Below are 19856 nucleotides of genomic sequence, written 5' to 3' on the forward strand. Positions count from 1 at the left end.
CTATACAGAACTTTACACACACACAAATGAGTACAAGCAAAACTGGGGAAATCTGAAGAAGACAGATAAATTATATCAAAGGCTGAAATACTATACTATTTATAGTTTGTCAAAATGTTACCATTGGGAGAAACTGGGAAAAGAATACAAGAGACCTCTGTGTATTATTTTTTACAACTGCATGTGAATCTACAATTATCTTAAAAAAATGATAAGAACTCTTAAAAATGTTGCTTTAATACTATTGTCATACAAACAATTTATAATGATAATTCCTTCATAATATCAAATAGCCTATAAGGAAACAAGACTGGAAAAATACTGTTTTCAAAGTGTGTTGTATATTAAAAAGATAGCATGGGCTTATTTTTATATCTTAAACTAAAGGAAGCTGGGAAACACTAGATTAACAATAAAAAAAAAGTATGTATTGTCATTTTATATGGTTCTATGGTAAGGTGACTAGACTCAGGAAAAGGCTGGCAAAATTACAGCTTGTTTGGAAGATACTGGCACAAAACCAGATTCACCCCATGCTGGGAGGTCAAAGATATTCTGAAATTGTTCCATCACTTCAAGATATTTTAAATCAGGTCATGAACCCAGTTTCATATTAATGTCACCCCACTTACCCCAGCTGGTCTTGAAGGTGTCTGGACTTCTGGATTGACTCACATAATCTACCCAAACCATGTGGGAAATCACAGGCTAGGTAGGACTCGAATTACCCTCCACAGCATCTCTAACTATAGCCCGAAGTCACTGAGAGTAAGCATACATTTTCTTGAGGTTGTTTATCTTGAAAATTCAAGAAAATGTTACAACCTACTTATATGTATGATTTTTAAAAAATTATAAATGGTTTTAAAATTCACAACCCTTTCAGAGGACAAATGTTGAAATCTCTCATACCCCAAATCTCAGTAAATGTGACCCTGGAGGAAGATACACTATGGTTATCTTTTGGTTTCTCCTTCCTGGGATAGAGGCTGGTGGGTCCACTTGTCCCAGTGTGAGAATTATGGATGTAAATCATCAGTGGGGATTAAGAGGTGATCAGTTAACAGCATTTACCCCAATGGCTTTGAACTGGACAGGACATACCCACTGAGTCTACAGACCTCCTTTGTAAGGCAAGGGCCATGTGACTCTGATTGTCCCCAGCTGACTGTATTGGAGATTGGTTCCTGAGACAAAGGTTGCTACCCGGAAGCTAGATGCCAATGACCTAGCTTCTCATGAAGAATTCAGACAAACAGGAATGCTATATGCTAGACAGAAACTCACCAAATTATTTAAACTCTGCTTTTGGGGAATTGTGAATGTAAAACACACAGAAGAGTGATATAAAAGGTGCTAACTTAGACTGAAGGTAACGCTACAAAGCAGTAGAAACCATGGTGATAGAGAGAAGCACATCAAGAGCAGAGATGGAAGAGGAGGTCTGGGTCCCTGGAAAAGCAGCAAACTCTAAACCTGCTGTTGTGTTGTAAACATTGTTCCATTTCTCCATGAGCCCTGCTGAAAACGTTTCTGTATTCTCTAAGTGCCTGTAATTGAGATAACATGTAACAGTCAAACCAACCTTAAAGCACTGCCCTAAAAATGTTACCAAAAGTACAACCAAAAGAGAGAGCTGTGGTGACAATCTGTTGAAAATCATTTTCCATACACTCAGATATAGGTACAGACACACACTGGCAAAACACTTCTAGTCAAGGTTCTGTCTGACTTCCATTCCACTCCTGTGCTTGCCTTCATGCCAGATAAAAACAGGAGAAAATAAGTTTGTCACCAGGTTACTTACCCAGTTCTAAAGCTGCTATTAGTGCCAAAGCAACAAGGGCTTCATTCTGCATTATTACATGTTCACTGGTTGCCATGGTAACTAGATGCTTGATGCCACCACTCTGTACAATGGTTTTAATTACATCCTACAATAAATAAATACCACAGAATTATAAACATTAATTTCAAATGTAAAAAACTGCATTATAATCAGTCAATTCATTGTTGAGTGGTTTTCTGACAGTGTCCTGTATGAATCATTACATTTAAGAATAATTTTTTTCCTTCACAGAACAAAGTGAAAAAGCTTTTAGCTTTAAATAAATTCATCAAAAGATGACAATTTAAATTCCCTAAATGAAAAAGACCATTGCAGTTCATATCAAGGAACAGAGAGTCCCACAAGCTACCAAAGTGAAAGAAATAAAAGTGCCATTGCCCCAAATGTTGACTTACCATGGGATCAACAAAAGAGTAAAACTTAGAATAGTAAAAAAGAGTTCTTCTTTTCAAATTTTTATTTTAGCACCACGTAGTTGCTCTTCAGATGCTCTGAGCAAAGCTTTTTAATTTTTTTTAGCTTTTACCCCTTTGTTGCATCTCACAAAACTGGTTTATATACAAAGGGACTTGAGCAGAACTTAAAATTCTCTGTCTCCTTCATTTCTCATGATGCCCACAGCTCTGTCCCCTCCAATGGCAGAGGAGGCAATGGGCTCTAAATTGAGTAAATGCCAGCGCCAACCCTGACTTTGAGCAAATTATTGAACCTCTCCACATCTCAGTGACTTTATTTATAATGTTAGGATAATGTAAGTGTAATTACATCTCACAGGTTTTTGTGATAATTAAAAAGTTATTACATGAAAAGCATACAGAAGACTATGGCAAAGGTTAAATGAAAAAAATGGTCACATTTATTTCTAGTACCCACTTTTGTTTTCATCCCAGGGTTTTTGTTTTTCGCTTTTTCTCCCCCAATCCCCCCGGTACGTAGCCGTATATTTTAGTTGTGGGTCCTTCTAGTTGTGGCATGTGGGATGCTGCCTCAGTGTGGCTTGCTGAGCAGTGCCATGTCCACACCTAGGATCCAAACCGGTGAAACCCTGGGCCGCCAAAGTAGAGTGTGTGAACTTAACCACTTGGCCACAGGGCTGGCCCCTCATCCCAGGGTTTTGCTGCCTAAAAGCTTTTGTATTAAATATGATTTAGTGGAAAGTCTCAATTATAGAATATTGTTAAAGTAATTTTCTTTGCTACTTTTCACCATTTTTAGTAATTTGAAGTAAGTGCTGAATATTTTAAGTAGCTTGTGCAAGTTAGCTTCAAAGGTACAAAACTAACTGAATTAGGAATATTTTTCAAATTAATTTGCTAAAGTACTTGAAAAAGGGTTTCCTTCATGCTTCCATCTTGCATAAACTTTCAAGAAAACTATTTATAGACAGTATCTTTGTTTTGAGCCCAAACTTGTTTAGTGATCAAACATTCTAAATCAACGGAGACAAAGTACTGAGTTTCTACGGTAGCTGTGTTCTAGTGACTAATGACTTTTCCCAACAACTCCTAGTGAGAAACTATCTTTTAGAGCCTTTTCTATTAAAAAGGAAGCCACCCAATATACTGCTTACTCAGTGGCAGTTTATTTGAAACTGGTATAAAATTCTTAAAATTAGTAAGGCATTTTATAAAAATCACAAAGGAGATTACTGAGTTACAAAGACCACAGAGATTCATACATACACATGTAGTCAACCCAAGGAAGGTTCCTGGACTGTCGTTTCATCCTCTAATTTGTGATTCACCCTGAAAAGTCCACTGTAGTGGAAGGAAGGGCAAGGAATGAATGAAGGAAATCTGTACATCAGGAATGAATGGCCCCATGACCCACTAAGTCTAAGCATGGGTTCTTTCCAGAACAGATATCTGAGTATTTCCTTTTAAAATGCCTGCTCTCTTTTCTCCTGCTTCAATAAATGCTTATTAAATAGTACTCTATGGAGTTGCTCTGCCTGATAGAATGGCAGACGAAAGACAAATGAAGCCTTGTACTTGCATCATATGACAAAAAAGAATTAATAATACTGATAGCTACCTTTATGGAACGACTATACACTGGATTGTACTGGGTAGCTTAGAGATATGAGCTCATTTTTATCCTCATAGAAAGTCACATTAGCTAGATCTTATCTCCAGTTTATAGATGAAGAAACTGAAGCTCAGATTAAGTTAAGAAATTTGCCCAAGGTCAGTGATTAAGTGGTAAAAAGGCAAGCCTTAAACCCAGGCTGTTTGACTGGTCTGTGTGATCTATGCAGAAGTCTATGTGCTGAGTTGCCCAGCGCCATGTGTGGGAAGTCACTGAAGGGGATTTGAGGAGGCTCTCTGAATGGATTTTTAACTTCAAGATATCTTAAAAAAACGGAAAATAGCACTACTTCATGGAGAAGGTTCAGAAAATTACAAATCATTTTAACCAATACTCATCTGAAATTAACGCAGAGACTTTAAGCTTTCTGAAACTCTTTCATTGATAATAAGGAAACTGTAGTAACATATAGTGAGACACTTCTCTGGGCAATCCTTTTAAATCCTAGATGTCTCTGCAAAGTCTCTAAAAATTGTGGAGATATTTTATAATGCTTTACTAAGTTTGAAAGTATTATTTCACAATCCTATTTCTCAAGGAGTTTTCTTAAGGAAAACCAAATTTTGGTACATACATAATAACCAAGGCAAATTATCTATGCAAACAATCTCACGTATTTAGCATTTATGGTCAATTTGCTGTTAATTATTGAGACAAATCCAGGTAAAGACTTTGTTGAAAACTGTATAATAATGTTGATGACAATGGAATGTTTTGAGATAGGCTTGAATTCGAGATAATCCATTTATAAGACTACAAGCTGGTGTATCGACTGAAGCACCCAACAAAAACTTTTCTTCTCAACTTTGTATTGGCAAAGCCTACTTCTCAGTGTTAGATTGAATTAAATGTTTGCTGCATGAATGAGTGAATGACTAAATATGTTTGTTTAAACAAGTTTTTAGCTTGATAACTGATGAAGAATGTTTTATTCTTGAAGGGTAAAGAAAAGTGCCTACTCTGACAGGAGGGAATTCGTATCCCTAGTGTGGAGGCAAACTGTATTCATCTTTCTGTTTTTGCTATCTCCAGTTACAAAGTCCAGCTCACTGGTCAGGAGTCCTAGCCGAGGGCACTCTTTCAAGGGAAGATGTGCATGTACCTATTGCCGTAAGTGCAGGAATCCACCGTGTATGGCCGAGATGATGAGCACAGTGTGGAACCCTGAGTCAGTGCAAACCCTCGGAGGGTTGGACTCTAAGATAGAATTCAGGGTGACTTTATAAGGAGTAGGATCTTCAAAGTTCAAAAATAACACAAGGAGAGAGCTGTAACTCACAACAGTTGGCTAAGGATCTATAGGAGTGTAATAAATGGGTACCTAGTGTTTAATTATTTTAAAAGCTTATTACAGAGCAGCCTTTTCCAAAGTATGTCCAGTGGAATGTTAATAGAGGCCACTTGAAAAAAAGAGCCACTGTCAAAGAGTTAGGAACCAGTGGATTAAATAAAGTTAAGGAGATTTCTTTAGAGTAGTACAAATGTGTGCTACGAACTCCAAAGGTGAGGAAAGCAAATGCACTATTTCCTTAACTAATCTGACCATACAACCCTTTTGCTTTGTGGAACATTTCTTGGGGTTATTATTTGATGGAACATATTTTGAGAACTGCTGCTCAAAAGGAATCACTGACTCCACTTTAACGTTTGCTAAATTAAAAAATAATTTAAATTGATACTTCTAATCTGGAGCTCTCACAAAGAACACAGCTTGTATTCTGATCATTAAAGTATGTGAATCAAGCTTGCTGCTTGGCAACTATTGCTGCTTAGCAGCGGTATACTCTCAATTGTAGGAAAGATACATAAAGGAAAAAACAGCCTATTTGGTACTGAATTGTAAACCTAAAGGTATAATGTGACCATAAAGTTGTAATCCTATATCATTTCAAATTGTTTTTTCTACACACACGCACACCCCTAGAAAGGTACCATGCCATATTTCTCTTGTCTTTTCAAAGAACCTACATTGGTAACGGATGCTTAATGGATACTCAAAAACTTCTTTTTGGGGGGGGGGGAGGGGGAGGTGGGCAGTTAGATGAGGGAAAAGGAAATCTATGATAAATTCACAGAAAAGCCTCAAAACCCTCAAATCTCAATTTAATATTATAGCATTTGAATAGTTTTGGTTCCACAATTTGGTTATTTAGAAAGCTGGAAAGCATCTTCCCATGGACTCACTTTTGTGTCCACTAGTGGTCTGGTTATATAAATCTGTTAATTTCTACTGAACTGAAGGTATATATTATGGATTAAGCAGGGCTTCATTGGCCTGACCACCACATGTAACAGGAATTTATCTGAGAGTTCCAAATTCAGATGCCAAAAAAGGTCTCTGTTTGTGTAATCTAATTAAAACAATACAGTTTGCCTAGATCTAAACCATTGGTAAGAATTCTCATGAAGTAGAGCAAAGGATTAAGGGTAAAGACTTCAAAAATTAAGGGAGAGTGAGTTGGGGATAAGCCAGTTAGGAAGTGTCAGCTGTACTTCGTCCTATTGTCTCTTATTTTGATGAATGGCACAACTACCCCACCTGGTGCCAAGTCACAACTTGGAATTATCTCTTTGGAGATAACTGGAAAACTTCTCTTGGAAAAAACCTTTCTCCTTTCATCCTACTGTTGAATTCTATCAGTTCTACCGGATATAACTTTCTCAAATCCTTCTTTTCTTTTCCATCCTCACTGCTATGAGGTTGAACCACATGAAATTTGTTTCTGTGTGTCAAAAATGGTTGAATATCAGCATTACGAATTGCTCAACTCAATATCTTAATTCAGGCCTTCAGCATCTCTCATGTATACTTTTACAATAACTTTCTGTTTTCCCTGCCCCCATTGAGACCTGAAGTCATCTTTCTAAATGAAAACCAAATAATGGCACCCTGATGCTTAAAAATTCTCTAAGAGCTCCCTAATTCTCTACAGAATCAAATCGATATGCCTTAACTTGGAATATTATTCATCAAAAGAGCGTCCCCAATCCTCCTCCTCTCTGGCCGCTGTCTTTACACTCTGCGCTCCAGCAATACTGCTTCACTGGTAGTCTCCCTCTCTCACTATGTTGTTTTAGATTTCTGTGCTTTCGTACACACTGTTGTCTTTGCCTGAAAGGCCCTTCCATCCTTTCTCTTCACCTTCTCACGAGAGATTCTGGTTACCCTCTAAAACATCACCCCTCCTGTGACACCCAGACAAAGTTGGTCTGTCTTTCCTCTAAGTTACACCTAAATGGCGCATGTGGCTTTAATGCTGTTTTTATATATCTGTCCCCATACTGGACAGTCAATTCTAGCAAGTAACACTATATTTTATAATTTTTATACTGCAAGTACTGAAAACTTAACTGTTAAATGAACGAATGGGCCTGACACAGCAGTTACGATGGAGAAAGGTAAAGGGGAACCACAGGAGGGCAGTTTGCTATTTCTTCTTGATACTGTCTATCTTGCCAACATACTACTTGGTCCTGTATTGGTGTCAGTGAAAGTGCATGGGCTTCCAGGCTGCTCTGGGTGAGACAAGTAACAGGAAGGTCCTGGTTAACAGCTGCTTTGTGCAAGGGAAAGATGCCAAGAAGTCACATATGATGGGAAAGAACATTCCTGTGGCCAACCAGCTGGAACAGCTATTATGGTGAAGTAAATTATTTATATGAAAGAGATTTACACAAATCAAGGAATATCTTTAAGTTTTTTCTCTTGCCATGGTCTTTTAATCTTTTCTATAAAGAAATGAAAATATCCGGTGGATTTTAGTTCTAAACTGTCTTTCTTCTCATGTATAATCACTACTCTACTGAAGTTATACAGAAGCAAAGTGGTCAGAAGGCTCTCCTTAGAAAAGAGGTTCTAACAAAATAAAAGGTATATAGTCCAGATACTAAATCAGCCAATGAACTGCTGGCCTGGGCTCCCACCCCTGTGATCTTTAAAATAGGTCATTTGTTCATTCTTTTATTCATTCACTTAACAAATATTTATAGGTGATCTGCCAAGTGCCAGACACATACTAGGCTGGACACTGCCATGAGAATGGATTTCATCCAACTCTGTGAGTTCTGGGCACCACATATTACCTAGATACTATTTCTTTTTAAAGATCAGTAGCCAGCTTGGGCAGTGGCTGGCACACAGATGTTGGACACTGTGCTGGTGATGGTGGTGGCGGTGGTAAATGTAACAGCAGCAACAGAACCTTCTATTTACTGAGTACTTACTATGTCCCAGGCACCAACTGAGCACTTTGTATACGTGATTCCATTGAATCATCCTTACAACACTTTCAGGTAGGTATTACAGTAGTTTTTATATATTAAGATACTGAGATGTGGGGGCCAGCCTGGCAGCACAGTGGTTAAGTTTGCATGCTCCACTTTGGAGGCCCGGGGTTTGCCGGTTCCGATCCTAGGTGCGGACATGGCACCGCTCAGCAAGCCATGCTGTGGCAGGTGTCCCACATATAAAAAGTAGAGGAAGATGGGCACGGATGTTAGTTCAGGGCCAGTCTTCCTCAGCAAAAAGAGGAGGATTGGCAGAAGATGTTAGCTCAGGGCTAATCTTCCTCAAAAAAAAAAAAAAAAATACTGAGATGTGAAGACACTTGACCAATAAATAGCAGAGATAAAGTTTGGACTCATCTCTGATTCCAAAGCCTTACTCTTAACTATTATGGAACAGAACTAAATAAAAAAGCTCAATCTTTAATTATTTTTCCAGAATTGTTAATTAATTAATATTTTTCCAGAATTGTAATTAATTTATACATAAATACATAAAAACGCAAGCTTTTTGATGTAGGGTCTATGATACTGGGTTTCCAAAAAGGCCACTCAAATGTTCCCTGGTGACGGGTTTCCTCTGGAACTTACTTTTGATTTACTGTGTCGTATGAGAGCAGAGAGCAGTCTGTTCGACTCCCCCATCACACCTGCGTGATCTTTGGCTTCACACCATTCCACCAAACGCTCTACTAACTTAACATTCTTTCCCAGTTGTTCAGCAGCTTCTGCTGTAAGAAGGAAGGCAAACCACAAAAGAATCAATCACTGATGGGCACTCCACTGAAATAAGCGGTAAAGATGGATGAGTGTGAAGGAAAATTATATGTCTAAAAACCATAATTTTAATAAAGTGAGAACTGCAAATACTCCATATCTGATGGACGATCTGGTTTTTCTATCAAGTTGTAGACCTTCACACAAAATACAAAAATAAACAACCACATACTCTTTGGATTCCGCCTGGAGTCCACTAGTACTCTGGCAAACTGTAATGGGTTTTTAGAAGGACTCTAAGGAATCAATACAGAGAAAGGTTTAGAATTCAGAAATAAGCAAATAAACATAACTCACTGCAAGGAGTGGTTTTCACTGCCATTTTTCTAAACAGAAAAATGATCTGTTTGCAAAATCAGTTTTAAAAGATTTTGACTGTCATTGTATTGAAACATGATGATTTTGAAGACAAGGTAAAAATGGGAACGGAATGCTAAAACATAAAAACCCCTGAGGAACTGCTAATAAATCAACCTAAAACCAGGATTATATGTACTAATAAAGAAAGATGCGATGTAATTTCCATTTAAAGTCAATTATAACAACAGCATGGTAATTAATGAATGAGATTCCAAAACCAGTCTCTTCTTACCTTTTATTTGCTATTAATCTTTATGATTACATAATTCTGAAAGCTAAAAACAAGTCGTTTTTCAACTAGAGGCACATTAAGACTATCATACCAACTATGTACCTTGGGAAAGCATTTCTTTTACCTTGTGCATCTATTAACATTCTTAATGTTCCCAGAAGTTTGAATTGAACTGGGGGCATTTCAGACTTAAGGAATTTCAAAACTGCCTCTGTGACCCCAGCTGATAACATCTTTGCTTTATTTACAACTAGAGAGAAAGAAAAAAAAGAGACTATGGTTAAAATGATGTTACAATTCTTGATAATAATCATTCAATTCAATACACATTTATTGAGTGGCTTATTATCTTTAAGGCCCTATGTTATATTTTTTATTTAATTTATATAAATTTTATATGAAACATATAAAATTTTGAATTTTAAGAATGGGATTGGAGGGAGGGGGTGCTGGGGGATAAGTCTCCTGTTTGTCTAAAGGAGTATAACATATTAAATCATACTTACTGGCTTTTAAACCTAACCTCAAAACACTTAAATAATTTGTAAAGGAAATCTGACACTGTTGCCTTATTTACAAAAAAACCGCAATCCTTCAACTTTAATAAATGTTTCTTTTTACCTCTGTCCTTGATCCACCTGTGTTAATATAGATGTTACAGACATTAATAAACAATATTAATCTGCTATATGAACCAAACTGATTGCATATAATTATACTATGTCACCTAATCAGAAGTTTATTTTTAGAAAGTAAAACAAAAGAATAGTTTTAAGTAACTTCTGTATTACTTCTCATGATAATGTGATTTCCTGGCTCAAAAGCCTTTAATCCGAAAAGATACATTAAGGATATTTTTAAAAATTCTATGTCTGCTTGTAGGGAAAAACACCATTAGAAGTCATTCTTTAGGGGACTCTTTAATTGACACCATTAACTTACCTTAACTATACAATATGATGAAAATCTAGGAGTTTGCAAAAGGTAATAGAACAGAATATTTGAACAATCTGAACAGAGGCAAAGATGATGCTTGTATAGTTTCAGAGAACTTAGTTAGCATATGATTCTACTTACTAGTAAGAAAAATGTAAACACTCTGAAGACTACTTTTCTTCTTTTCTTGATCAGGGGAGGTCCACAAATCACATAAAGCAAATATCTTCTCAAAACGACAGATTTTATTTCTTACACAGTTGCAGCCCTCTCAGGTCTTACCTGGTATGGCCAGGTTCCGGAGGGCGCTGAGTGCTGCATGCTGCACGGTTACGTTTCCCTCTTCCACATGTCTGCCCAGTAAATCCATGAGCTTTTCTACAATCCCATTGTCTACCATATGGATGCAATTTCCATCTGAATGAAACAAAAGCATATTTTTTCTTCCTCTTTACAAATATCTATAAATATTTTGTAATACCGATGCCTGCCCATTATCTACATTAGGGAAAATGGAGATAGAGGAAAATAAAATGAATTCCAACTCTTTCTCCCATCATATTTATAGACTATTTTGTTTACTGAGTGAGAAGTCTGATGACAAACTTCCTAAAATAGATAACATTTTAAAAATCAGAAAAATCTCTAGCTTAGAGTCTGATCATGTATCAGAAGATGAATAAGTAGAAACCACATGCTTGAAATGTCCACCCATAGTCTTCACTTGTAGTTAAGTACGCCTGCATTCCACCAAGGATGCTGTGACAGTACTCTACATTTTGTCATTACGGCTGATACTTAAATTCTTTTCCAATGACAGAATTTTTGAAACATCTATAAATCAGAGAGAATATTATAATGAACACTATTTACCCTATGTTTAGGTATAACAATTATCAATATTTTGCCAGCTTAATTCCATCAAGGAGCTAATGACAGTCCTCAAAAAGAAGGGAGTAAAAATGGAATAAGTCATCCATTATAATATAACAACTTCATATTAGAACGAAATCAAACTAAAACCAAAAATTACCCATATTTCCTAGACACAGTATAAGAATGAGTTTCTAGACAGAACAGCAGGAGTGGCAGACTTCAGAAGTAACCAGGGAGGTCTGATGCCTCTGAAGTATTATTAAATTAATTAAATTAAATGTTCTACCCTGAACCAGAGGATTACCCACACAAGTTCTGTAGGCATAAAAGTATAAGTTGAGGCACAATAACCCTACAATGAATACTCAGATTACTAAATCCAACATAAACTCACCAGGCAAGAGATCATATCCTTCCAAATCAGGTGTATATTAGAATGGGACTCAAGTTTACAATCTCTGAAGTGCAGAATACTCAAAAGAACTTCACAATCACTGTTTATGATCTTTAAACTAACAGAACTTAGTTGAATTGCATAAAATATGTAATTTGCTAGGAAAGTGACTCTAAGTATTTCAGATCTCTGAAAAATTAAGGTAGCAGTACACATACACACTACGTACACTTCTGAACTGTTCCAGCTTTAGTAAATGTAAAGCAAAGCAAAAATTAAAAAAAATATAAGATCTGATTTAAAAAGGATGGTCTAATTCAAAAGGATGAAAAAGGATGCTTACCATTTCTGGCAAAATTTGCAATTGCTAATGCTCCAGCAAGCTGTAGTTGGTGGTTATTTGATGGAATCCAGGACAACACCCTTTGAAACACATTACCTTTTCCTCCTTCAAATAATTTCTGCATGGATTCATCTGGAGGTAAACAAAACAAACAGGTAAGAGGAGTAATAAATTAGGAGTAATAAATCCATATTTCTAAGCAAATATCTAACTGGGAAACTACATCCTTCACAAAAGGAAAAGTCATGACTTTTTATCATAAACTTTAGTAGAGACTGGACAAGACAGTTTAGAATTTTTCTAGTCTAAGTCCCAATTAGCCATCTAGCTTTTAGTCCTCAGGTGGCAAAGCTGTCTCTTCTATATGACAGCTCTTTAAATATGGTAAGATAGTGAAGACTCCTCTTTTCCAGGTTCATTATCTCTAGTTCTCTCCATGATGTGCTTAGGGTTTCAAAATCATCACACCAACAGGATTAAACGAGATTAAAAAAAAAAGGTAAAATGCCTAATATAGTGTTTAAAAAAGAGACAGTAAAATTTTAAAAATCTGACAATCGTGTTCTTTGGTGGGCATAAATTACAACTCACCTCCAAGAAGTAATAAAACCATTAGATCTGAAGCAGTTTTGAGCTCAGCAATATCATCTTCTTTGTCACTATCCACTTTCTGCTGAACAATTTCCAGTAGACATTCTACCAGGCCTGCTTCAACCAGCTGTAGTTTAATAGCATCTAAAGAATAATGTGAACAAAATAACCAAAATTTGAGATGAAACAGGAATTCTAGTATAAGCAATCAATTATAAAGAATTATAAGGAAGCAAGAGAATGCATGATTTAGATAACACACCTTTGAAGAGTTGAGTTTTAAAAGTATCCGACACTGCAGCTTAAACACACAAAAGCTTTATTTCATTTTTCCACTTGAAATTACGTCACCTTTCACAACATCAGGCAGCACCTAAACAAACTAATTCTCAGCTCTGAAGGCAAGTAATATCACTCCAGTGTTACTCTAAGTATAATGCTCATGTTTAAAAGCCAATACTATAAAATATCTCACACAGTTTAAAATAAAACACACACACCTGTTATATAAAGTTAAAATATATCCACTAATGGAGTTTGAATACAAAGTTATTGAAAAGTAAAGAGCTATTAGTGAATTTCAAACTACATCACAAGTTTATTTGGATTCAGATTTGTATAGATGTTATCTTTCTAAGGCAGTTAATAAACCTATAACTTTCTAAACTTTAAAGTTATGTTTTTAAAAAGGGCTTCAGGTTTTCACTAATTTGAAACTTTCTGGGGTGATGGGTACACGGTGGTTCATTATGTTATATTCTCTCTACATATGAATAAGTTTTAAAATTTTCATAATAAAACTTGAAAGAAAAAATAACTTTCAAGCTTTCTGATGGATAACCAACAAAATAAGGAATTTTAGAGACAGAATTTACATCTTCATTATATTTTTAAAAATTATCTTCAGAGCATACTCTACTTGCCTATCAAATCAATTTTGCTTATACCCCTACTATCTTAAACATCTTTCATTACAGAACTTATTTTATTGAAGATTTTATATTTGCCTCCAGATCTGCCTCCCTCATTAGAGCAGATCTTACACCTCCTTCATCTTTGTATTTTAACCTGAACTGGCCTACCTAAATCCTTTGTGTGTTTTTGATACTGCTTAACAAAAATGCTAATCAACTATCCTCAGAAATAGATTTGCTACGCAGAGATTTTAAATTTAAATTTTATTTTTCAGTTGGATTTTATTTGAGTCATTGGTTTCCCTAAACTGTATGTTTCCACATCTACAGCAATGGCAGTTTCAGCTTATTATTTGGGAGAAACAGATTTTTTTTTTTATACTTAAGACTTTTTCTTTCAGGCAATTTTAATGTGAAAAAATTTAGTTTTTCCTATCACCAAGACCACTGATTTTCTTTAGAATATTATCTTGGAATACACAGAATATTCGACCTGTAATTTTGTTTTTAAAGGTACACTTGCACTGTGCCATGTTGAAAGTAGGGTGTTTCCCTGGTTACAGAATGCCAGGGCTAGAAATGTGCGGTGATGAGAATTAAGGGCCATAATGAAAAAACCTTAAAAATACTAAAAACCTTGAGTTATACAAATTCCAATTTAAATGCTGGAATCACTCTCCTTTGCACACCAGGAAAACCAAGATGATATACTATGCCAAGGATAGACCAGAAACAAGTTTTCAAAGGTATCATTCAATCCACTGAACAATTATGAAACAGACGGAGGTGAAGGTGGGAGAAGAGAAAACAGAAATAAGAAATAAAAACACATTTTCAAATACTGCAAGGAAGTTTACAGGTATAAAATGGACTGAAGGTCACAAAAAAATTTCATTTGCTCAAATCACTAAATGGGATGAAAAACAAATTTCTCTCTGAAGAATAAGACCTAAGGCATTTAGAAAATTTAAAATGTGTCAAGATTAAAGTTTACAGATCTCTCCTCTCACAGTCTGACTGTAATCATATATATACACGGCACACATTTGCCGACACCATTCTGCCCAAGGGCATCCATCTTTATCACCATCGTTCACATATACGTATGTATATATGTATGTATATGTATTTAAAAATAATGCTGTTATGAACATTCCTGCAATGGCTCCTAGTGCACATGTACACAACTTTCTGGAATCCAGTGGAATTGCTGGATCACAGGGTATGCATATCTCCAACTCAGCAGTTACTGTTCTCCGCAAGGTACCAATTTACACTCCCCCCAGCACTTACAGAGAGTTTCGGTACTCCACACTTTCATCAACACTGGTATTATCAGACTTTCTGGTGGGTACACAGTGGTATTTTATTGCAGCTTTATTTTGCATTCCCTGATTACTAATGAGGTGAGTGTATTTTCATGTGTTTATTAGCCATTTGGATTTTATCTTTTGTCAAGTGCCTATTCAAATCTTTTGCACATTTTCCCACTGGGTTTTCCACATTTTTCTTAAGGATTTATGGCAGTTGTTATATATTGTACACATGAACCCTCCACTGGTTATATGTGTTGTAAATATCTTCTTCTCACCCACTGTCTTGATTTTCATTCTTAACGATGCCTTTCAAGGAATGGAAATTTATAGTTTTAAAATAACCAAATTTATCAATCTTTTCCTTTATGGTTACTGCTTTTTGTGGCTTAAGAAAACTTCCTGTATTCCAAGGCCATGAAAATATTAGTATCTTATATTTTAAGATAAACTTTCTGATTTTAACTTTCACACTGAGGTCAATAATCTATCTGAAATGAATTTTTTATATAGTATGAAGTGGGAGTGTGTAGGTGTGTCTCCAATTGTATTTTTTTCCATTCTAAGCACTGTTTATTGAAAAGACTGTCTTTTCCATATTGTTTTTCAGTGGCATCTTTTTTCATTTCCTAATAAAACAAACATCTATTAATGTATCCATTTGTTTCTGGGCTATCCTGTTCCATTGGTCTTCTTGTCCATCCTTGCACCAATACCAAAAGGTCTTTTAATTACTATAGTTTTATCAGGATAAAAGTTTTATTATTGTTATGCAGTAAAACCAGTTCTGCTGCCTTGTTCTCTTTTTCGGTATCTTGGCTATTCCTGGTCTTTTGGTTAGAATTGCACTGAGTCTACAGACTGATATGGGGAGACAAAACATCATTACAACATTGAGGTTTCCAGTCTAGAAAGTGACATAGCTTTCCATTTATTTAGGTCTTCTTTAATTTCTCTTGATGATTTTATACAGTTTTCTGCCGGAGATCTTACATATCTTTTATTAGTCCATTCTTAAGTACTTAATTTTTTATACTATGGTAGACAATGAATTTTTAAAAATGCATTTCTAATTTTTTTGCTGGTATACAGAAATACAATGCTTCTGGTTTTTTGTTTGTTTCTTTTGGCTAGCAACTTAACTAAATTCTGATTAATGAAAAAAATTGATCGATAGATTCTTTTGGTTTTTTGACATACATAATCATATCATCTATGAATAATGATAGTTTTATTTCTTTCCTATATCTTTTCTTTCTTACTCTACTGCACTGAATAGTTCCTACAACACAATAATGAATAGAAGTGGGGATGATCCTTCTTATTCCCAATCTCAAAAGAAATGTTTTTTGTTTAACCATTGAGTATGAGGTTTTTTGTAGGCTTCTAGTATATATCCTTTTCATTCTCTTCTAGTGCTGGTTTGCAAAGAGTTTTTAAAAATCAGAAATGGATGGTTAAACTTATCGAATGCTTTTCCTGAATCTGAGAAGATCATATGATTTTTCCCCTTTAATAAGTTTTAATGTGATGAGTTATACTGATTGCATTTTGAATATCAAACTGCTTTGCATTTTCAGAATAAATCCAATTCGGCATGTTAATTTTTAAATATATTACTGGATTTGGTTTGCTAAAATTTGAAGGGGAATTTTATATCTATGTTCATGGTGAAACTGGCTTTTAATTTTCATTCTTATACAGTCATGTGTCACTTAACGACAAGGATACTTTCTGAGAAATGCTTCGTTAGGCAATTTCGCCATTGTGCGAACATCAGAGAGTGCACTTACACTCTATACATGATGGTACAGCTTACTACACACCTGGGCCGTAGGGTGCAGCCTGTTGCTCCTGGGCTACAAACCTGTGCAGCATATTATTGGACTGAACACTGCAGACAATTGTAATACAATGGTAAATATTTGTGCATCTAAACATAACTAAACACTGAAATGGTACAATAAAAATACGGTATAAAAGATAAAAAATGGCACACCTGTATAGGGTACTTACCACGAATGGAGCTTTCAGTACTGGAAGCTGCTCTGAGGGAGCCAGTGAGTGAGTGGTGAGTCATGTGAAGGCCTAGGACATCACTGGACACTACCGTAGACTTTATAAACACTTAGGCTACACTAAATTTATAAGAAAATATTTTTCTTTCTTCAATAATAAATTAACTTTAGCTTACTGTAAATTTTTTATTCATAAACTTTTTAATTTTAACTTTTTGACTTTTTTAGTAACAGCTTAAAACAAACACATTGTACAGCTGTACAAAAATAGTTTCTTTATATCCTTGTTCTATGAGATTTCTTCTATTTTTAAAATTTTTCTTTTTTTTACTTTTTAAACTTTTTTGCTAAAAACTAAGACACAAGCGCACACATTAGCCTAGGCCTAGGTCAGGATCACCAATATCACTGTCCTCCACCTCCACATCTGGTCCCACTGGAAGGTCTTCAGGGACAATAACACACATGGAGCTGTCACCTCCTATGATAACAATGCCTTCTTCTGGAACACCTCCTGAAGGATCTGCCTGAGGCTCTTCTTGAGGGGGTACCACTCTTTTCAGAAACATGTCCATGGTGGTTTGCTTGGTTTCTTTCTTTTTTCCAACTTAGATTTGCTTGTAAGCAGATAATGCACCCTGAACATTCCTCTCTATTAGTGGAAACCTTTCAGTGTTGGGGTCCATGTTTTCAAACTTTTTAAGGAGCTTGTTGAGGTCTGCAAAAGCTTCTGCTAAATCCTTCACAGTGAATTTTCTTGCAGGTTCTTTTTCTCGTCCTGTAATTTCCTTTTCTCCTGCCGCTTCTTCAGCTATATGTTCCTGTTCCAGTTCCAACTCCTCATTAGTCAATTCCTCAAGAACCACCTTTAAGAGTGCCTCAATGTCATCCTCACCCATACCCAGGTTAAAGTTGTTTCCATCTCAACCACAGCCTTGTTCATTTCTGCAACCTCCTCATCCTTGGCAAATCCTTGGAAGTCATGGACAAACCTCTTGAGTGTCTTCTTCCAGACGCCATTCATATACTCCTTGTTGACATCACCCCAAATTTAAGCAAGGCTTTTGATGTAGTCACAGATGTTGTAATCTTTCTAGAATTTCATTAGTGTCCTCCTCAGTTGCAGCAACAGCCTGGGAAAAGTCCTCCTTAGGACTTAGGCCTACTAAGGCCTTAAAAGCTGCTCTAACTCCTGGATCCACAGGTAGGATGACGGAGGAGGTGTTGGAAGGAGAAACACCACTTTGAAATTGGGATGAAGATCACCAATAAAAGGAGGATGTCCAGGAGCGTTATCAACAATAAGCAAAATCTTGAAAGGCATGTTATCCTCCAAACAGTACTTCTCCATTTCGCTGGCACAGCAATTCAGGAGGGCATCTTGGAAGAGGAGCTGGGTCATCTATGACTTCTTACTGCTCCTGTAGTGCACTGACAGTGTGAGGTTACTGATGTGCTTGAAGGCCCTGGGGTTCTCACTGTGCCAGATCACAAAGGGTTTCAGTTTGTAGCCTGTGACACTGCCCCACAAGCAAGACTGTTATCCTGTCCTTAGAAGCCTTGAAACCTGGCATTGTCTTGGCCTCCTTATGGATGAAACTCCTTTCAGGCATCTGTTTTCAGAACAGGGAAGTTTCATCCATACTGAATATTTGCTCTGGCAAGTAATTCTCCTCCACTATCAGCTTATGTAGAGTTTCCAAAAATTCTCCAGCTGCCTTCACATCAGCACTCGCAGACTCACCACTCACTTTCAGGTTATGTAATGAATAACGATTTTTTTTTTTTTTTTTTAAGATTGGCACCTGAGCTAACAACTGTTTCCAATCCTTTTTTTTCCCCTGCTTTTTCTCTCCAAAGCCCCCCAGTACATAGTTGTATATTTTAGTTGTAGGTCCTTCTAGTTGTGGCATGTGGGATGCTGCCTCAACATGGCGTGATGAGCAGTGCCATGTCCACGCCCAGGATCCGAACCAGCAAAACCCCGGGCTGCTGAAGCCGAGCTCGCGAACTTAACAACTCAGCCACAGGGCCAGACCCTGAATAAGGATTCTTGAATCGTTTAAACCACCGAGAGCTAGCAGTAAATTCAACATGGTAGTTGGGTCCAGCCTTTTCTTTCACCATTGTAAACTTTTTGCTTTGGCGTGATCGTCAAGGTGCTCAGAAGGATACCCTTCTGTGTCTGGTCTTCAATCCAGGTCATTAGAAGTTTCTCCAGGTCTGATAGATGTCCTTCTCGAATTTTTGTTAGTCTCATTGCTTTCAGTGAAGCAGATCCTTTAACAGCTTCCATCACTTTGTTCTTGTTCTTCAAGATGATGGGTGTGGTGCAATAAGACATGCCTGACTGGCGAACAATACCATCACTGCTTTTCCACCTTTACAGCCGTTAATCACTTTTAATTTTGTTTCCAGGTCAACACTCAATGTGGCCACTTACTGGCAACATTAGCAGTAGATTTTGTATGGTTACGGGCCACGAGGAACAAAACAACACAAGATTAAATCAAGCACAAGAGAAAATGATGCGATCAAGAGATGCGGTAAACACGGGATGTATGAGGCTGCTGCTGGTGTAACATGGCACACTGTTTTACAGTGAACTTGTTTTAATAAGTAGAAAGAGTACACTCTAAAATAACAATAAAAAGTATAGTAAATACATAAACCAGTCACGCAGTTGTTTATTACCAAGTATTATGTACTGTACATAATTGTATGAGCTATACTTTTATATGACCGGCAGCTCAATAGGTTTGTTTACACAGCATCACCACAAACTCGTGAGTAATGCACTGTGCTATGATAGCTCAGATGCCACCAGATGATAGGAATTTTTTAGCTCCACTACAATTTTATGGGACCACCATGGTATATG

The 19856-nt window shown here is 36.5% G+C and overlaps 1 protein-coding gene across 13 annotated transcripts in view; it reads right to left on the reverse strand.

Moving 5' to 3' along the window:
- RAP1GDS1 (Rap1 GTPase-GDP dissociation stimulator 1) overlaps positions 1 to 19856 on the reverse strand; it is a 147856-nt gene that overhangs the window by 10419 nt on the left and 117581 nt on the right. For 7 of the 13 annotated variants that reach the window (XM_023637679.2, XM_070263400.1, XM_023637681.2 and 4 more), the window contains 6 exons: positions 12731 to 12874; positions 12140 to 12271; positions 10809 to 10943; positions 9715 to 9840; positions 8813 to 8952; positions 1808 to 1934 (listed from right to left, as the gene is read on the reverse strand). In XM_023637679.2, coding sequence (XP_023493447.1) covers positions 1808 to 1934; positions 8813 to 8952; positions 9715 to 9840; positions 10809 to 10943; positions 12140 to 12271; positions 12731 to 12874 — 804 coding nt within the window. The remainder of the gene's footprint in view (positions 1 to 1807; positions 1935 to 8812; positions 8953 to 9714; positions 9841 to 10808; positions 10944 to 12139; positions 12272 to 12730; positions 12875 to 19856) is intronic. The other 6 variants (XM_070263402.1, XM_070263399.1, XM_070263401.1 and 3 more) reach the window with 1 other exon arrangement.

This window comes from Equus caballus, chromosome 3, assembly GCF_041296265.1.
Source record: "Equus caballus isolate H_3958 breed thoroughbred chromosome 3, TB-T2T, whole genome shotgun sequence".
Classification (NCBI taxonomy): Eukaryota; Metazoa; Chordata; class Mammalia; order Perissodactyla; family Equidae; genus Equus; species Equus caballus.